Below are 19810 nucleotides of genomic sequence, written 5' to 3' on the forward strand. Positions count from 1 at the left end.
ACTACAGCCGGCAGCAGGACCGAGAGAGGAGAGACCAGCGAGGGGTGAACAAAGACAAACGCACGACAGGAGTGATATACAAGTCGAGAGGGAAAAGGGAAGAAAAAAACCCTTTAACAGGGAGATACTTTTAAAATGAACACAGATGGACTGGATGAAGGATTGATGACTTGGACAACACGATGCGAGTAACCCAATGCACGGCAGCTCATAAACATCATGTCGTACGTACTGTCAGAGCCAACGTTGCCCATGTGGCATTCCTTGGTAATTTTGTTTTCATTCTCCATTCACGTTCATTCTCGGACTGAGCAATAAACAATTGTTGACAGAACAGGTCTGTAAACAATTTGCTGGGTATTAAAGAAACGTATGGAAACCAATCCAATTCTAAGCATCCATTCCAATTGTCTGAACCCTGCATGTATTTGAAGTTGAGCCATAAAACTATACAGACATGGTGTTTATTCTCTCAGGGAGGGCGGGGGGGGGGGGGGGGGGGGGGGGGGGGGGGGGGGGGGGGGGGGGGATGACTGTCATATATCAGACCATGTGTTGACTATCCAGGGCTACAATGAAATATGGCATGAGTAATCTGTCCATACAGATGGGAATAAAAAAGGCTATTTTCTTGTGCATCTCATTTGCATGAAACTCCAAGCTGTCAGATTCTTCACATCAGGACTGTGTGTGTGTGTGTGTGTGTGTGAGTGTGTGTGTGCGTGCGTGCGTGTGTCTCCCGTCTCGAGTTTCTTCCCACTAGACTTCAAAGAGACCTGCAACTGGGAGCTGAAGAACAGAATGGCAGGAGCAGATACATTAATTTCCTCGACCCATTACGAGGCCCTGGTTAGTGGAGGGACCTGGTTGAGCCGGTATGCGCCCGCGCGGCTGGTTCACATTAAACTGCGTTGACGAGCCCGCGCGTGCAAGTCGCGAGAGTCTGTCCTCCCACATGGATCAAAGTCGGCTAGAGAGGAGAACAAATACATCTTCTCCATCCAGGGTATTTGGTTTGGTGTTGTTGCAGTACAACGTCCTCACAGTGTGTGTGTATGTGTGTATGTGTGTGCGTGTGCGAGTGTGTGCGTGTGTCTGTGGGCGGGGAGGACCATGGATAAATAGAGCGCACACTCCTCTCCCGTGCGTAAGCGCGCAGAGCACTGGACCTCGCCGGGACTCGGAGCTCTCAGATTGTCTGTGAAATTAATGAAAACATTTACACGTATGAATTATTATAGAAAAGGAAACATCATTTTTGATCGGTTAGACACTTTTTTTGTTGCGCAAAATGGATGAATCTCACCAAATGGCAATGAAGTAAAATGTCGTTGTTGTTGTCACATATGACGCGTTCATTCTCGGACTGACCAATGATCCACCACCGTCCAGCTTCCGCTGCCACGGAGTGCGCAGAATCCACTTCTGTCAGAGCGATGCACGAAACTTTATGAAGGATTTGTTTTTTTTTGTCTTTCCACATTGTTCCTGGAAGGATCTCGGGGGGGGGGGGGGGGGGGGGGAAATCCTCCATGTTTCATCTGTGTACGCTTTGCGCATTGCGTAATTGGCAGGACAATGCGCGCGGCCGTTCGTCAGGCTTTACATAATGTTGGGACCAACCTCTGCTGGAAGGCGCGTGTCGAACACTGTTGTCAACACAGCGGAAACAAGGATGAGGGTGCCTAGTGTGCTCGGGAGACCGCGGCATCAGATGCTGCTCGCGCTCTGCTGGCTGTTTTTGGTTCGGACGAGGAGCGGAGCAGGTGAGGTGCACCATCATCATCATCATCACCACCATCATCACAATCACCACCATCATCATCATCATCTCATGTTGTTATTGATCCTCTTTCTTTGAATAGTGCGGCTGAACTCGCCTTGTCGTTTCCTTCGTTGTGGTGTATGTTATTGATTGCGTTATGACATTGATGACCTGATGACGTCATTGTATTGGCTGGGGTTGCACAGTCCCGAAAGTAAAGTAAAAGGCCATACCTGTTGCTGTTACATTTGATATCGGGGCTGCTTGATTGTGTCCGTTACATGTAACCTGATAGTTGTAATGCCGTCCAATGAAAGAGTGGGATTATGTGTCAGAGAGAGCAGCAAGGGCACAATGGTCAGGGAAATTAAATATTTATGGGAAAACACAATGAAGAGGGACTGCAGTTTTGTCCATGATGTCAGTGATATTTCTGTCTGTAAAAGCGCTGCCTCTCCATCCCCCTCTCAGTCTCCAGATGTGTGGACCATGCCTGTAGCCCACCAATCGGGAACTTGGCTAGTGGCAGGACCCTCCTCACCCACTCCAGCTGCTGTGGGAACAGCTCCTTCCACCACAGTCCTTGTCCAAGTCCCCCTGCGGCCCCCCGCCTCCTCTGCCCAGAGGACACCCACCCGTCCGCTCACATGACCGACGACCCTTTCTTGCATCCGAATACCTGGTGGGCGTCAGGTGCGGGCGCCGCCGTGCCGGAGCAGCGGGATGAGATCCGGTTGGACCTGGAAACCCAGTTCTGTCTGTCCCATGTCGTGTTGGTGTTCAGGTCACCGCGGCCCGCCGCCATGGCCATTGAGCGTTCAGCTGACTTTGGAAAGACCTGGGAAGCCCTTAAGCTATTTGCACAGAATTGCAGCACGGAGTTTGGTTTGCCCGATGATTACACTCAGCCGGGCTCGTTGTGCACATCCCGTTATACCGGCGTGACACCCTGCAGCGGGGGGGAGGTAAGGGAATATGCACAAAGGTGCAGCGTATTTTTATTTTTGTCAGATCCAAAATGTTTGATTCGGTGCTCTCCTTCCAGGTAATATTAAGGACGCTTGACCCCGGCAGTGTTAAAAGACTGGACCCTTACAGCCCGGAGGGCCTCGCCCGCCTCACCCTCACTAATCTCCGCATCAGACTGCTGAAAGCTCAGACCTGTCCTCCACCTCTCAGCCCCACAGCCTCGGCTCTGACTTCAGCATCCGCCGGAGGAAGCCCAGCTTCAGCACCGTATGCTATTTATACTTTACTGGCCAGAGGGACCTGCCTGTGCTATGGACATGCGGAGTTCTGTGTGCCACACAACAGCAGTCGAGACACAAGGCAGGACAGTAAGATGGTGAGTGGCTTTTTCCTGTGTGTGTAGGTGCATATTGCAGTCTTGTACAACACACACGTCAGGATGTTATAGGTCCAGATGGACAACGTGCTTACTTGATGGAAAGCAGGTGTTTTGTAACGTCTGCTAGTGTAAGTGAAGTAACTGAGCAGGCCCAGATGTGTTCCCCAGGTGCCTGGTAGGTGCCTGTGTACTCATCACACGGCGGGTGACCACTGTGAGAAGTGTGCCCCGCTCTACAATGACCGTCCCTGGAGGCCGGCCAACAGCAGCAGCGGGGAGTCCATCCCGTGCCAGAGTAAGTGGCCACAAACAGGACTGTTTTTAGACGAGCAATGATTTCCACAAGATGTTTCAGTTTTAAAATCAGACCCCAGACATAAACAAAAACATGTTCAAGGGTTTATGAACCAAGAGGGCCATGTGTGGTCAGTGCTCCTTTGGTTCTGGCTGCTTGGAGCCTGGTATACCTTTTTACGCTCTACTCTCTACTTTTAATATTTATTTCTGTATTGTCACTGTCAGCACAGGATGCAAATTATTTCTCCAACACTATATATATATATACAGACTTTTGATTCACCTGTCACCCATGTTCCCCCCGCCCCCCCTCCAGAGTGCCAGTGTCATGGTCACGCCGATACCTGTCACTTCTCTCAGCGGGCTTGGCTTTCCTCCGGTGGCACCAGCGGGGGCGTTTGTGACGCCTGCAGACACAACACGGTCGGACGCAGGTGCAAGCGCTGTCGCCACGGCTACCACCGCCACCCATCGCTGCCCCTCGACTCCCCCCACGCCTGCACACGTAAGAGAGACTCAGTGGGATTGGCTAATAATGTGTTTTCAGACAGAAAACAAGGAATAAAAATGGTTTCACGGTTGATTTGAAAATGAAAGTAGAGACGATAAACAAATCAGCACACACACACACACACACACACACCTGTAACTGTGTCTCTGTTCCTCAGGATGCTGGTGCGACCCACAGGGCTCTTTGCCCAGTCGTCCAGGAGAGGAGGGCCCCTGGTGCCACCCGAGAAGCGGGCAGTGCCAGTGCAAATCTGGCGTCGGCAGCACGAGCTGCAGCCGCTGTCGGCCCGGCTATTGGGGGTTTGGAGCACAGGGCTGTAAACCCTGCGCATGCCCTCACAGCTGTGATCCAACCACTGGACGGTGTCTGGACAGGTTAGTCGAATGCTGTATTGAACACAGAACCTACACTGCAGCTACACAACAACGGACTAGTAACTATGAACCTTAACCCGATGAGTTCAATTCCCCCTTTTGCAGCTACTCAAATAACCAGGTGTTCCATGTGCCCATTGGTGGGAAAATCCCCAATCTGGATCACACGCTCACAATAGAAGAAGAGGTGCAGTGGTCGAAGGAGCTCGCGGTCTCTGCTCTGCATTACACAGGTGAGCAGTACCTGGTCCCGCGGCTGTGTTGCTCAATAACTGTGACTTTAAATTGTGGACTCGTGCAGAGGCAAAAGAGGCTTGACACATAACTCAATATCTGTACGCAGGAAAGTGTAGCTGTAAAGAGAAAAGGCTGCGAAGCGTGTCTGACCTCTGTAAGGTCAAACATGATTACGGTAAGACAACGACGACATCGTTTAAAATCTGTTTAATGAAGTTTGAGCCGTACTCCATTCTCATTTCTCTCGTGTGGCCCGTGACAGTGATCAAGGCCAGCGTGCTGTCGGCTCACGACAAAGGCAGCCACGCAGAAGTGCAGGTCAAAGTTCGCAAGGTCCTGCGATCAGGCAAAGTGGCGCTCTACCTGGGCACCATCAGCATCTATCCTCTGTCCTGGACCAGCCGCGGCTGCACCTGTCCTATTCTAAATCCAGGTAGGTCAGGTTCAACAATCAATCAAGCAAACACCAAAGTTGTAATAAGATTATTCACAATGTCTTACTTGTCTCACCAGGTATGGAGTACCTGCTCGCAGGCCCAGAGGAGGCCGGGACAGGCCGCCTACTGGTCACAATGCAGAGTGTGGTGGTCCCATGGACACCCCAACTAGGTGTACTTATATCAGAGGGTCTGAGGAATGGATGCACGCGAATATAGATCGGGAAAACAAAAAAGAGGCTGCTGAACAGGCTTCAGAAGATTTCACAAGAAATTGGAAGTCCGTGGACAATTCAGAAAAAAAGGGGAGTGAAAATCCTCGAACAATATGCGGTGTCATGAGGAGGAAGTCATCAAACTCATGATCGTGTCTGGCTCGCATCGTGGAAGAAAGCTGCTCAAGATGTGCGAGTGTGCAAACACAAAATAAAGACAAATGAATTCCTGGATTTGTTAAGATCCGAGTCGAACACACATCGTATTCAATGTTTTTGAGTTATCATACAGAAAATATAGGATTAGCTCTTTGAATGTCTACTTGGGTTGCTTTTATTTATAGATTCATAAACATACATTTTGAAACCTAAATCATCTGGATTCAATGACATGAAGCTATAAATGACTAATGTAATATAACGAGATAAGTTAAAGCTGTAAAATATGATGGTGTGGTTCCATCTTATTGGGCAACGTCAGTGATAAAAATCACCCATAAAAAGAAATCTGACTTTCAACGTGTGAAGAAGAAAACTACCGACATACGTTATGTATATGCGTTGTGCCTCGGCTTAAGAACAACAAAAAAAAAGTGAAATAGTTCTGATTATAATTTTAATCTGGACATATGAGAAATATCCATCAAGTCTTTTAAGGCCTGAATGTCAGTGAATAGTGACCACAGCATCCAACGGGAGACTCGAGACAGAATAAAGACGACAAAAACATTTATGCAGTAACAGTTGAATGTGCCAAAAACCACTTTGGTCTCGACCAGATACAATTAGATCAATTATGTAACATGTCGACCACTGTTCATACGCGGCGAGATGAATCCCCCGAAGTGTTTCCAAGATGTCAACAAACGCAGCTTAAACGCATCTCTTCTATCGATGTAAAAAGCCTCGTCTTGTTACCGATCGACTGCGTTTTGGCCTCTTAAATGACGGAACGCAAAAGGGATTCTCTGTTGAGTCACAGCAGGATTTAAAACTGTCTTGAGTCGAGGTGAATTCATGAGAAAAAGCTGAACATTGCTCAAATAAAATACAATTTCCAGTGATTTACTGTTCAAACAACACACATAATGAACGCTAACAAACTATTTTGATTGACACGCAGTAAATTAAATTCCAATTGCATATAAAGTGAGTCTTTCAACTAATGTCCCTGCAGCAAACAGCTTGGCCGGCTGTCGTTAAATCATATTATTCAATGATCTTTTTTGGTGGGGGGGGGGGATTGCTCGTCAAACAAAGCAGCCTAAACTTGTGTACGTACGCTACATTTCTCTGCATTCACAAAGTCCGTCTCTGCGGGCCCCCGTGAATGTTGCCCGCGAGTGCCGGAGCTCCGACGGGGAGAGAGTCAGTTATGATGGGCGGCGCGTGCACACAAGAAGCCTGGATGACGACTGGTGGACCTTAGCTGGCGGTCCGGTTGTCTGTGGGCGACGTGCTGTCGGGTGAGATGGCAGACTCGGGTGTTGAGGCGGCTGCGGTAGAGTCAGTTTCAGGGGGTGAGGCGGAGCCCTCGGCCGGGTCGGCGGAGACGGAACCAGAGCCGGGCTCGGCTTGGGAGGAGCCTTCTTTATCCTCGTCCTGAGGATAGAGCTCAGGGTACCTCTGCATGCACTCTTGCATGTCGCGGAAGTTGTCAATGCACTCGGAGCCCTTCAGCTCTTCCTTGCTCTCGTGGAAGCAGGAAAAGGCCTCTTTGAACTGAGAGCCGCACGGTCCGCTGGCCATGCCGCCCAGGCACGGGCAGTTCCAGTTGATGTCCCCATTGGGCAGGATCAGACCTGAAGAAACAGGTGGACGTTTAGAATACCTTGAAGAGGGGGAGGGGGACGTTTAGAAGTCAGGCACACTGTTTTTTCCACAACGACCAAATTACTTACCCTGCTCCTCATAGGGGTCATTGGGGTCATCCGCAATGAGTTCGGCGTTGCTGGGAGCCTCGTGGTCCTCCTTCGTCACGAAGATGATGCGATCTTTACCTTTAAGTGACAAACACACACAAGCAAGGAAAACATCACGGAGGAGGTAGGGGTACCATTTGGTTGACAGTGACCCCTGGTGGCGCACTTTGGCAGTAGCGCTTTGACTCGGGTTAAACCTGCCCGGCCCGGTGAGGATGAAAGACTAGACGTTTCGCCCGACTCGCGACGTGACGTTACGTTAAACGAGAGCAGCAGCGACTAGTGCGATTACGTCATCTCAATGCCGGACCCCATTATGAGCAAACCAGTACCGTTTGCTGGAGACGACGCTTTCCTCGTCGCTAGCCGTGCAGCTAAGCTACCGTCGGCTAGCCTAGCATGGTGGCTCCCTCGATGACATTGGATGCCATGCAGTACAAATGGAGACAATACAGTTTAAATTACCCTCTTGCTTGCAGTACGACATGTCTCCCAGTGTTCGTGTGCGTCGCCCTCTGCGGTGAAAGATGACCAGTGGGGGAGGAATTACTAGACGACTGCGAGGATCTCATTTGACAAGCGACCCGGCGTCCGACAGCACCGTTACACCCTCTGACCCTTCGGTCACGTGTGGGCGCACCGTGATGACGTCACGATGTCCTTTTTTTAAATAATAAATATATGAAAACTACAAACCCTTGTGAATGTTTTCTATTTAATTCATACAAGACATGCATATATATATATATATATATATATATATATATATATATACTGTATGTATGTATATATATATATATATGTATATATATACATACCTACATACACAAATATACATATATCTATATATTTTTAAGTGAAACAAATATATATATATTTGTGAATTATTTGAAATGTACAAATAGATTTAACAATGTCACATTATAATTTAGTTATATATTAGTCATGACCTGTGAGTCATGAGTTAGTGATTCATTTCTGCCACATAGGTGTGCATGCATGGCATCTATAGGCGTGCATGGCCAAGCTCACACATCACAGTCTAATGTGCCACAAGCTTCCATGTAAAGAGCTAGCAGATGCAAAAGTGTATCTGGGACAAAATGGTAAGTGTAATGAAGAAAATAAATAAAATGTAAAATAACCAAAACATAGACTTAATGATCATCTAATTAAATACCATTAATGCATTGGCTCATAACTTATGTTTGGTGACTAAATCATAGGATACCTTGCAATAGTATGTAGTCATGGTAACTAATTTATCTTACTTGTGCACGTTTTCCTTGCAACATTTTATATAAACATTTAATGTAATGCGAGGTTGCCGGTAGTAATGTACAGGCATATAGTTTGAATAGCCACCCGGTTATAGAGTATATTTTACTCTTTACTATGTGAAACAAGTTTATCTTAAACTTCATAAAGTGACCTCTAGTGGAAGTTAAGTGATTTGTAGTTACAGCAGCCAAGTTATAAATCACAACTCCTGGGAGGTGAACTTACATCCCTAGTGAGTTGATATGAATGCAATAGCATTATTTCACCTACAAATGGTATTCTGTAGTGGTCACAAGACACAACAGGAATCAAAACAATTTCCAAGTATGTTTTTTTTTTTTTTTAATAACACGATTATGTTTGTTACATAAAGTAAAAACCAAAATAAAAACCCCTTTTCATCCCTATTAAACCCACCCTCAGCCCGACCCTCCCGGCAGTGGGAATAAAAGAGCATGACGACACTGACAAACACTTTCCTTTGAGGACCCAGAGGCAGAGGGCAGACCCTGTGCCCTACATAAGACCAGAGTGAATATAAACAGTCCATCATTTAAGATAAAAAGGTAAATAAAAACCACCGACAGCTTGACTGAGATTACAAGAACCCTTATTAAGAGTACAAGCATATTGTATTTATACTGTTCACATCCTACTATGGGCCCCTAGAAACCTCAAGCTTGATTGCTACTTGTGATGGACATGACGTGGTTTTCTTTCCTTTCCCCCGAAAAGTCCAGGCAGTGCTTTCATCTTGAAATAAGCACTGACTCGTTGTCGCCGCCTTAGTGTTTCTTGAACATGCTGCAATGAACAATGCCTGAGGTAAGTCTTAGACAGCACCTCGCACTCGTGCGCTTTTAGGCATTATTCAGCTGATAAGACAGTCCGTGGGTACAGAGGCAGCCTGCAGATAGATGGGTAACAGCTATTGAGTAAAAGGACTGAAGACGCTCAACGCTGGGAGTAAGCAAAAGGATTTTCACAGCATTGTCATGCTGGAGAGGTAACGATGGGAAACACAGGTGGCGGAGAAAGATGAACTATCCCAGCAGCAAAATGTACTGATTGGGCAATTTGTAAAATTAAAAAAAACATGGTGTGTGTGTGTGGGGGGGAGGGAGGGGGGGGGGGATGCTTTGTGTCTGATGCGTCTCAGAAGGTTGGTATTTTTCTAAAAAAGCAGCGCTCCCATGCTGCCCACTTCGCTCTGCTCCTTCACGAAGATTTCAAAGTACTGGTAGATGATGGTCACAGCCAAGAGGATACCTGTACCCGAACCAATGGCACCCAGGAAGTCAGCCATTACAGACAGCCCTCCTATGCAGAGGCCACCAAAGGCAGCAGCTGTGGGGATGTACCTGCGAAAAGTGAATCCAGTATAAATACATACTCTGGACAACAACTTTCAATGCGCTGCAAAGGCACAAACATGAATCCTGACACTTGGGTTTCTTTGTACCTGTTGAGCTCATGCACCATAGAGGTCTCTCTGTGTCCCCTCATAACCATCTGCTGCTCCTTCAGCTGCTTCGCCACCTGAGACACAGAGTTGATATAAGCAGGTTAATTTCATGTGGGACGACCGCCAAGCGAGGAGCAAACACTTGTTTCAAAGACAGACTTACATCTTTGGCAGAGGATCCCGAGACCTCAATCCAAGTCTTGGAGAAGAAGGCGCAGGAACCGAGCATGAAGACAATGTAGATAGCGGCGTGAACTGGGTCGTCCAGGACAGAACCAAACGACTCTGGAGGAGAAAGGTAGTAGCAGAGACCGGCAACTGGGTAGGCCCGAGCTGGTCCCCCACTCGTGGCGTCCTGAACAAAACAAGATTTTCATCGTAAGATGCCAATAATCCATGACTTAAATAGATCATAAGAGACCACACCTGACTGGGCCGTCTTGATGAAAATAACTAAGACTGATGGTCTGCAAATATGTTGCAAAAGACGGAGACGAGATGGTGCCGGAGGCGGAGCACCCATTCTATACTTACAGACCACGTTCCCAGGAGGTTGACGAGGAAGTTGCCACTGAAACGCGTCGAGAGCATCTGAGAAATTACGTAGAGATTGGAGACCAGGGCGGACTGCAGGATGATGGGAATGTTGGAGGTGTAGAACAGTTTGATGGGGTAGGTGTTGTATTGACCACGATAGCGCGCTGACTTGATGGGCAGGTCCAGGACCTTGTCTGTGCGGGTGGCCAGAAGATGAAACAGAGCAATGATGGCTCCCTCAAACTCAGTACCTGGATAAACAACAGGAGTCGCGGTGTTAGCCATTATAATACAGATGAAGACGCATCTCATTTGTCATCACTGTGCTTTAAGACGTGTCCGTGCCCAGTACTCATACCTCGGCCCGTGTTGACAGTGGTGGGGCTAAAGGCCTTCCAGACGATTGTCTCACAGATGTTGGTTGCGATGAAGAGAGAGATACCAGAGCCCAGACCATAGCCCTTCTGGAGCAGCTCATCCAGCAGCAGGACAATCAGACCTGCAACAAAGAGCTGAAGAAACGGACTCCAGGTTTGTATCGAGACGATTCAGGCAGACAGACAGCTTTTCAAAACAGCCACCAAACATTATGAAAGTCACAATAAACTAATTTCTGTCTACCCCACTAAGGGAGAACCTTAACTTTGGAAATGTTGAGGCACGAGAGCAGCAGCGAGTTTGTACTAACCTGAATGATGATGAGCAAGCATATACCGGCCCCCATCTCTGAAGGGTCTCCATACATGCCGGTCATAACGTATACAATGGCCTGTCCAATGGTGATGATCATTCCAAACACTGCAAAAAGACAGACAAAAAGAAAAGATTTGTAATTGACAATCTTGCAGGTAGTTGCGCTGGTGTTACTAAAATAAATAAACAGTGTCTGCTATCTTCAAAGCAAACAAAAAAATATATATATTGAGTTTCAAAAAGGCATGTGACAAGGTCTAAAAATAGAAAATGTAGCGAGCAATAGACCTACATTTCTGAGCGCCATTGAAAAGGGCTCGGTCCTTTGGAGTGTCTCCCACCTCAATGATCTTGGCACCAGCCAGCAGCTGCATGATAAGGCCTGAGGTGACAATGGGTGAGATGCCCAGCTCCATCAGAGTACCTGCAGGGGAACAGCATCAATGTCACTGTAAGCTGCAGTTAGCACAACAATAGCAGCAATACCAAAAGCAACGCACATGGGCCAACATCTGTTGACCTTTGACTATCATGTGATAATGACATTATTTCAAAAATTAGATTACATCTATTTATGGGGGGGGGGGGGGGGGGGGGAGCACAGGACATAGAAGAACACCGTGATTAACGGTGTTAAACATTTACAAATCAAGCACCTCTGTTGGAAGCCAGGATCACTCTCATCCAGTAGAAAGGATCTGCTGAATCTGAAGACATGATGCCAAAAAGAGGAATCTGAAAATCAAGAAAAAGATGGAAAACATTGTCACAAACCACCGTCGCCACTAACAGAACCAGCAGGGTGGGTTGTCATCCACAGAAACTAACCTGGCAGCACACCAGGAAGATGAAGAGCGTGATGGCGGTCCATAGTACTTTTTCTCTAAATTGAATCTGCAAAGATGAAAAGAAAAAAGGGCACATGTCATTCATATATTTAAGATTCAACTTTATTGTCAATGCACAGAGTATGAGGACAACAAAATGCAGTTTTAGCATCTAACCAGAAGTGCAAAAACAAGCAGTAAAAGTGCAGTGTAATATACTAGATAAATAACAGATATATGCACAGTGCAGACACAATGCAATGAAAATATATATAATTTTAAAAAAAGGGAACTTAACGTACCTTTCTTTCTGGTTTCTGAATTTCTGGCAAGACCGCACAGAACGGCTTGATGACTTCCAAAAACTTAACTGCAGAAAAGAGATCAGCAGGTCGTGAGACACAAGCAACAAATCACACTTTACACCACACGAACGCGATCTGAAGCCATTGCCCCTTTCACTAAGGTTAAACTAGAAGCTACGTCATCACTATAGCCGCCAGGCACCTGGGCCGATGCAACAACACCGTGTATTCTTAGCAATATCCGGACTTAAAAAACAAACAAGACTTGAAAAAAGTTTTAGAGTAACTAGTATCCAGTGTGTGGCCATTTTTTATTTTTTTTAAAAACCGTTTTGCGGCCTCGTCACTGCCAAATGTTTCGTCTGTGTGTTCCCGATCAGCTGTGTCAAATCACGGACATTTACTTTGTGACAGGAAGCCATTTAACATACTACACTTAATTCTTAATCTTGGCACGCGACCCGGGAGCCGGTCGGCCCCGAGGCTCTACGAACGTGCTCGTGCGAAAATAAAAGAAGGAGAAGAAACCCCCACGTCGACCCGTCTCGTCTTCAACAGCCCCGCACAGCGAGCGTGATGCTAGCTAGCCTCACAAGTCACCCGACGAGTGAGCGAATCACGTTAAAAACAGGGGAGCTCGTGGAGGGCTCGCGACACAAACGTCACTTAACTGATATAGATTTGAGGAGAATGAAAGCCTCAAATTATAAAACTAGCTGACGTCCAACTTGCCACCTAGCGTTAACCTATCCAAGGTTAGCCAATTAGCTCGAGCGCCTCACGTCCGTTACAGTTCCGAGGTGACAAAAATACGGCAGGTATTATTTTCAGACACCCCTCGACACGCGCATGCAAGTAAAGACCGTCACGTACTCCCCATGGCGTCCTGAGACCGACTCCTGCCGAGTTACTGGTGCGGGTTTGAGTGCTCCGTAGAGTCAGTGCGGCTCCATCCAGCCTCTCGGTAAGAAAAGAGCGAGCAGTAGAGACACGTCACCAGACCAGCCGCTCGCGCACACACACACACACACACACGTCACTTCTACGAGACGCGCGTGGACCCATCGCACACGACACTCCCCTCCCTGCACTCATACGTGGTGTGCAGGAAGGGTGTCCTTATTTTAAAGGAGAAGAACAAATCCATCAAACTCGGAAAATATAGTTAACATATATAATTGAACGTCGTGTGACACAGAGGTCTCCCGTCCTGCAGAGGGCGCCACGCTCCAGACTCACCAGTCGCTCTGATGTCTGCTTCCCCGTAAAGAGGGATCGGGATCAGGGCCGTTTCTCAATCCAAAGTACGCTGAGTACAGACTTGTGTTCTTTTGGAGTCTGGACTTGGGAGTCCGGACTCCAGAGGACGGGAGGACGCAGGACGGTCTTTCTGCAATTGGAACAGCAGCGAACTTGATGACGTCACCACGTCAGTTGTTCTTGCTCATGAGTTTACTCCAATTATTCACTGTAAATTATTTTTACAGTCAAACTAAATATGACAACCCTGCTTTTTTCGTTTTCATTTAAAATATAATTTTATTTTGAATTGTGTGTGGGGGTTTATATATATATATGTATATGTAATTGCAACCCTCAGTTGAACTGATTTAACCTGTGAACTAATAATAAACTCTTTGTGCTCGTTAGATCCTCTAAACCCGAATGATATTTGAATTGGAACAGTACTTGGGCCGCGACTGATGACGTTTCACAAGTCCACGAGACCACAAGTACAGACAAGAACGCATATTGAGAAACGGCCCAGGACTGGATGAGGACCGAGGACTGACAGTCCTGCAAATCTTGCAGAAGAGATACAAGCTGTCATTAACTTATAACCACCAGTCTTCTGCTGCTTGCTTGCATTATTAGCCCTATACTATTATTATTTTGATACCAAAATAATAATAGTATATATACCTAGAATAAGTGCTGCTGCAGACCTTTCGCATACACGGAACAAAATACGTGTCACCTGAGACGCTCTCACCGCTAGGGGTCAGTGTTGTTCCTTGGGTGATATTTAGCTGTGCGTGTGAGTGGTATTTTATTAGATTAAAATAAACAAAAAACGGATTTAAATGATGTAGATTTAGTGACCAAAGGCTGGCTATTATAATGAGAATATGTCATCACTTTAATGTAGTTGTGAAGCTCTTCAGTGATTGTGGTATTTAATGGCAGTGAGCACCATGCAGTGCTGGTGGCCACTGGCCCATAATAATGGCATCATAGCGCCACATTGATTGGAGCTTTCAGACATCTGTACATCAGATCAGTCTACACTTTCTGGATCTATTCTCGTCAATTGATTTGTAGCAGAAATCACACACACACACACACACACACACACACACACACACACACACACAGTTGTTGATGGTTGGGAACCTGCACATCTGGCCTCAGATAAAGGAATATTTGTTCATGTGGTCACATGACTACATAGCTGTGAGCTAACAGGTGAGGACAAGCAAACACCACAACTTAGTAGTTTCCCCCTGAAGCATGTTCCTGTGTGCACCTGTGGAGCACATTATGACTGCAACCTTCAATATGTAAACTCCCACTGAATCAGTGTACGCCTAATACGTGGAACTTCGGGCCATGGAAAAAGGCCCAGAACCAGACTATTTACATTCTAAAAGGTGAGAAGAAGTGTTGTGCCTCGGGGTTGGATTCATCGAAGACAAGATTAATCACAGGGTAAACATATTTCTTTAAAAAATGGGCTAAAATAACTGAAATAATTCAGATAACTGAAAAGTAGCCTACAGGCCTTATTGTGCATTTACAATGTCTTAATAACAAACAAGAATATGACATTGCTTTTTTTATAGCTGCAACTAATGTTTATTTTAAATCTGTCATCATTTTTGTTTAGTATTTTATGTTTGTACTTTTTTTAAATATTAAAAATATTGAAATATTTCTAACTGATTTGTTCGGCCAATGGTCCAAAACAGACAGTTTAATACCATATAAATCAAATAAACGCAGCACATTTTTAGGTTAAATAATCTGAAGAGAGTACGTTTTATGGCATTTTGTTTCTTTAAAAAAAAAAGACTTAAAAGTCAAATAAAAAACTGTTGGAAATTAATTTTTTACAAAAAAATTTCAGACGAATCTGAATAATGTTCTGGTTGTTTCTGCCCTATAATTGACCAGCTAATATTTGGTATGGTCCATGCGCTTATATCTTCGTGGTTACAAGGATAAAAGATTAAGAACATTTTTATAAGCAGTGGTTGAAATATGTTCAGGACTTAAATTATTAAGACACATTTCCCCTCTCAACTTCTTGAAACTATTAGAGAGGTAACATGATTACTGTTTAATCCATTATTTTACCAGAAACAAAAGGTAAAGTCTAAAAAAGATGAAAACCTATTTGTTCCTCTTCTTTTGAGTAGGGCCAACTTCTTCGTCTCATTTTACAACTACAACTCAAAACAATGAACACATGCTTTGAAAATGATCTCTTTACTTTTGACCCAATTGCCTGCAACTAAATATACTTCTATAGATCTATATTTAAAAAAATTAAATTACATTATATATATATGGAATACATAGAATGCAATGTGTTCAGATAAACTGTATGTACAGTATTTATACCGTTTATTTACTGAGTAGCACAATTAATTAAATGTTTAACAAACCTTCTAAACATGTCTTTATATTAGAAACAATATCATAATATTTCTGATGTAATTAAAAAATCTGACTATGACACTTTATATATAATAAATATTTTGCAAATTATAATTTAATATCTTTTTGATTTCCATTTGACTCAAAGGTATTACTGTTACGTGTTGGTACTGTTGATATAAATAAAATGGAGAAACGACCAGCAACGTGCAATATAACGCTTCCCAATTTTATTCAAATGAATTCATAAACAATTGTAATCTTTCCTGGATGAGTACCAGAACAGAAGGTAACGAATGATACATACATGTAGGGGCAAGGGAACAAGGTGTGACGTTGCTATGAAGGGTGAAACAATGTGGGAACTTCATTAATTAATATCCATCCATCCATTTTCAATACCGCTTATCCTCATTAGGGTCGCGGGGGCGCTGGAGCCTATCCCAGCTGACATAGGGCGAAGGCAGGGGACACCCTGGACAGGCCGCCAGTCCATCGAGGGCACATGTAGGGACATACAACCATTCACTCTCACATTCACACCTATGGGATATTTAGAGATCAATTAACCTGCAGCATGTCTTTGGACTGTGGGAGGAAGCCGGAGAGCCCGGAGAGAACCCACGCTGCCACGGGGAGAACATGCAAACTCCACACAGAAGGACCGCTCCGACCGGGAATTGAACCTGCGGCCCTCTTACTGTGAGGCGACAGTGCTAGCCACTACACCACCGTGCAGCCCCATTAATTAATTAATATCATTAATATAATTATATTATTATAAAAAGGGTCTGCACTGCCGCCACTAGATGGCCTCATTGTCACAGTTTGTTTTCTCTGATGGTCTTCTGTGCAGTGAGCCACCATCACCACTGATATGAACGATAAATCATATGTTGGTAAATGTATTGTGAGATCTGTGTGATGCCTATAAACTACAGATCCATTCCACACATGGGAAACACTGTTTCTCTGCACACTGCACGTGTGTTCGGTGTGCAATACAGCTCAGTGGGTCTGAGTGGCAGTGAAGAGTGACGAGTGCAGCGTGCACACGAGATGAAGACGTGCACACGTGGTCTCGTCTGTAAGATGTTGCACATATTACCACAGACACACTTTGGCATCGTGGGGTTTCTAGTTGTACCGGGCCGATTCTCACGAGACGAGGAGCATCCTGCAGAGACCATCTCTGCTTCTGTAGAAACCAAGGCAACAGGTCAGAGGTCAGGGGTCAACCTCAACACATATCTGGTGTACGGTGTGATGCAACAACTAAGAGAAACAAACTCCTTTTTTGCCAGTTAGACATACAGTGTCACACAGATCAGGGCAGGTTGTACATTTACTAACACAAGTGCCTGTAAAACATCCACATTAGTGCCAGTAATGTGTGCACGTTGATCATGGACGTCAGACTGTCACACATACATGGATGTTCAATGCGCTGACACAGGAAGTCAAGAAACAGGGTAGCACAAGTCATATTAATGTAAACAAACAGCAACCGGGTATGATTCATTCAATATTACAATACATGAATTGCACAGATTAATACAAATGTGTGTAAAACTGGAGGGATTTTAAAGCTCAATATTAGTTATGTACAGATGAGCCCACCATTCAGTATTCCTCTACTCTCACTGTGGTACTGACGGGCTTTTCTGCTGGGTGTCAATGGATACTGTGGACATGCTTTAGAGAGGTATAACATCCATAATAAGGGGAACATCTCCCTCTTTACAGGATTCAAATGTGGAAGGGGAACCCCTGCAAAGGAACGCGCTGCAATGGTTGCACACTGTACATTTGTCCTGTAACGCCTTGTGTCCACAGTCTGTTAGTGATGACTCAGTTCCTGAACACTGAACTTCACTTAGAAGGATGTGTCCACTCCCCTCTCCAAAAAATGAACTTCCTGGTGTTGACACAGCCCTGCGGCAGCCCAGCTTTTGACAAACCACCTCAGCGTCGTTCAAATCCCAGTCGTTGTCACACACAGTCCCCCAAGTGGTATTTATGAGGATCTCCACTGTGCCGGAGCAACTGTTGTTAGAGTTAACCAGTCTCACTGTGGGAATTTCTGGTTGAAGTGAAAGCAAAGTATCAGAACCCACATGGCAACTGCAGGTTGAAAGCAGAAGCTCCATCTCTTCAATGTAACTGTACTTGATCACTTAATCCTTGAGCTCCTTTAATACTGCGATGAACATGTGCACAATATCAAAATATCAAAATCATTTATAGAGTGAAGAGGAATAAAATAAAGTATTTGGTACCCAATATTGCCGCAACGGATGTAAATTAGTAGTGAAAGATGTCAAATGTATGAAAGAAAACTAAGTATAAACAATAAACAATAATCTTCACAAATTAAGTTTGACTTTTATTTATTTTTTTAAGCGTGAATGCACTCTAAAGCAGTAAAGAGCTAATGTTAAGATACAAAATAACTACACCACAGTCACATGACTTCCCATCGCCACAGTTAAGCTAAAGGAAGACTATAGTGCAGTGGGATGATATTTAGTCATCTCAATTAGCCACTTGTTAGCAACCGCCTTTTTAAAGATATGTAAAATCTTCAAAATTAATTAACGTATTTTCCGTTGTCGAACAAAACCTCAAAATCTCTTAAGAGTTTGTGACACCTGGCTCTCATTTCAGGAATCTATTCAAAAACACATTAAAAAAAACACATTAACTTCAAAACAAGGGAACCGGATCTTAAAAATTCCGACTAATTTCTGGGTCTGAATTCTTGCAGCACTGAATTATAGCTGTGTCACTGTATTGTTTGTGAAATTGAATCAAATGAATACATTCAATTCTCCAGTTATATTTGAGCAGATGTACACAGTTACCTTCACAGACGACACCAGCGTCCTCTGAATGATCACAGTCTGAGTTCCCAAATCCTCCATGTTGACAGTCTGCTAGTGATGACTCGGTTCCTGAACACTCAACGTCATCTAACACGATTTCTCCACTGCCTTCTCCAAAAAGTGCTTCATCTGCTGCTGTCGTCACACACCGTCCCCCACTCGCCTTCGTAGAAGATCTCCACTCTGCCAAAGCAGCTGCTGCTGTTGTTAGGGTTGACCAGTCTCAATGCTGCAACAGATGTTGTTTGTGCAAATGGAAATAAAGACATTGTATACGACCGTAATCAAACATATGTTATTTCTTAAGCGTTTCAGAAAAATGACTGATTTCCGTGTGAATACATTTATTTCTCACAACAAACTCCTGAAGTACTGTAATGAATTGAAAGGGCTTGTAATTTTGATTAAGACATTGAAACGTGTTGAACACATTTAAATGACTGTCAATGTATTATATTTCCACATTGGAAATACAGATTCTTTATATTTGACTGACTAACAGTAGACATCAGAATATTCTTCACTGCAATTTGCTCCACACATGTGTAATTTCTAATATTTCTTGGGCCAACGAGCTGTAAACACAACATGGACAAGACATTATGGATGGTTGAAAATCTAATTCATTTTGGGTCCATTCTAACAGTCACTCCAGTGAGCCCAATACCAGGGTCCTGGCCCACCTAAATGAAACAGGGTCGTAAGTCATGTTAGTAATTACACCTGAGCTTAGCCTGCAATGACATATTGAAATGTCCGTGCTGAAAAGGGCCTATCATTGCTAACTTTTATGCACAGATGTTCCATAGAGCTGGAGTGGGGTGGTAATGCAACTCCCCCCACACACACTTTCTGAATAGGACAAACGAGGTATTTTGACAAACTGCATCAAAGCACTGACTTGGTCAGTGATTGATGCAAATACAAATGCAAACAAATTCACTGAAATATCTGGGAATCCAACACCAGCAGTGTTTCCAGTCAATTGTCAAGCAAATTTTAGGCAAAGTGGAGGTTGAGAACCGGAAACAGCCTTGGCCATCTAACCATA

General features: G+C 44.8%; 3 protein-coding genes across 3 annotated transcripts; 1 reads left to right on the forward strand and 2 right to left on the reverse strand.

Moving 5' to 3' along the window:
* The first annotated feature begins 1609 nt into the window (after positions 1-1609).
* Positions 1610-5188, forward strand: si:dkey-202e22.2 (netrin-4). The gene is made up of 10 exons (XM_034532069.1): positions 1610-1766; positions 2237-2730; positions 2811-3110; positions 3282-3408; positions 3727-3915; positions 4079-4295; positions 4401-4528; positions 4639-4707; positions 4795-4965; positions 5046-5188. Exons 1-10 carry the CDS (start codon positions 1610-1612, stop codon positions 5186-5188), a joined length of 1995 nt encoding a protein of 664 aa, XP_034387960.1.
* Positions 5189-5783: 595 nt separating this feature from the next.
* Positions 5784-7734, reverse strand: chchd4a (coiled-coil-helix-coiled-coil-helix domain containing 4a). Its single transcript, XM_034533881.1, has 3 exons — positions 7572-7734; positions 7086-7184; positions 5784-6986 (listed from the first exon to the last, which is right to left on the reverse strand). Exons 1-3 carry the CDS (start codon positions 7591-7593, stop codon positions 6610-6612), a joined length of 498 nt encoding a protein of 165 aa, XP_034389772.1. The 5' UTR covers positions 7594-7734; the 3' UTR covers positions 5784-6609.
* A 984-nt stretch (positions 7735-8718) lies between these two features.
* On the reverse strand, positions 8719-13247 carry LOC117731163 (protein transport protein Sec61 subunit alpha-like). The gene is made up of 11 exons (XM_034533330.1): positions 13088-13247; positions 12212-12279; positions 11911-11976; positions 11739-11817; positions 11375-11506; positions 11078-11187; positions 10748-10901; positions 10387-10640; positions 10016-10207; positions 9850-9926; positions 8719-9748 (listed from the first exon to the last, which is right to left on the reverse strand). Exons 1-11 carry the CDS (start codon positions 13092-13094, stop codon positions 9562-9564), a joined length of 1326 nt encoding a protein of 441 aa, XP_034389221.1. The 5' UTR covers positions 13095-13247; the 3' UTR covers positions 8719-9561.
* Between the last annotated feature and the right edge of the window lie 6563 nt (positions 13248-19810).

This window comes from Cyclopterus lumpus, chromosome 5 (assembly GCF_009769545.1).
Source record: "Cyclopterus lumpus isolate fCycLum1 chromosome 5, fCycLum1.pri, whole genome shotgun sequence".
In the NCBI taxonomy this organism is placed as follows: Eukaryota; Metazoa; Chordata; class Actinopteri; order Perciformes; family Cyclopteridae; genus Cyclopterus; species Cyclopterus lumpus.

Bases quoted from the DNA above. Each gene is read 5' to 3' on its own strand.
- si:dkey-202e22.2 (XM_034532069.1), top strand. From the start codon at position 1,610: ATGTTGGGACCAACCTCTGCTGGAAGGCGCGTGTCGAACACTGTTGTC. The intron at 3,409-3,726 runs GTAAGTGGCCAC...CCCCCCCTCCAG, and splicing joins GGAGTCCATCCCGTGCCAGA to AGTGCCAGTGTCATGGTCAC. The intron at 4,529-4,638 runs GTGAGCAGTACC...ATCTGTACGCAG, and splicing joins CTCTGCTCTGCATTACACAG to GAAAGTGTAGCTGTAAAGAG.
- chchd4a (XM_034533881.1), bottom strand. From the start codon at position 7,593: ATGTCGTACTGCAAGCAAGAGG. The intron at 7,185-7,571 runs GTAATTTAAACT...TGTCACTTAAAG, and splicing joins GTCGTACTGCAAGCAAGAGG to GTAAAGATCGCATCATCTTC. The intron at 6,987-7,085 runs GTAAGTAATTTG...CTGTTTCTTCAG, and splicing joins TGACCCCTATGAGGAGCAGG to GTCTGATCCTGCCCAATGGG.
- LOC117731163 (XM_034533330.1), bottom strand. The intron at 11,977-12,211 runs GTACGTTAAGTT...TCATCTTTGCAG, and splicing joins TTCAGAAACCAGAAAGAAAG to ATTCAATTTAGAGAAAAAGT. The intron at 10,208-10,386 runs GTAAGTATAGAA...TGTTTTGTTCAG, and splicing joins ACCTCCTGGGAACGTGGTCT to GACGCCACGAGTGGGGGACC.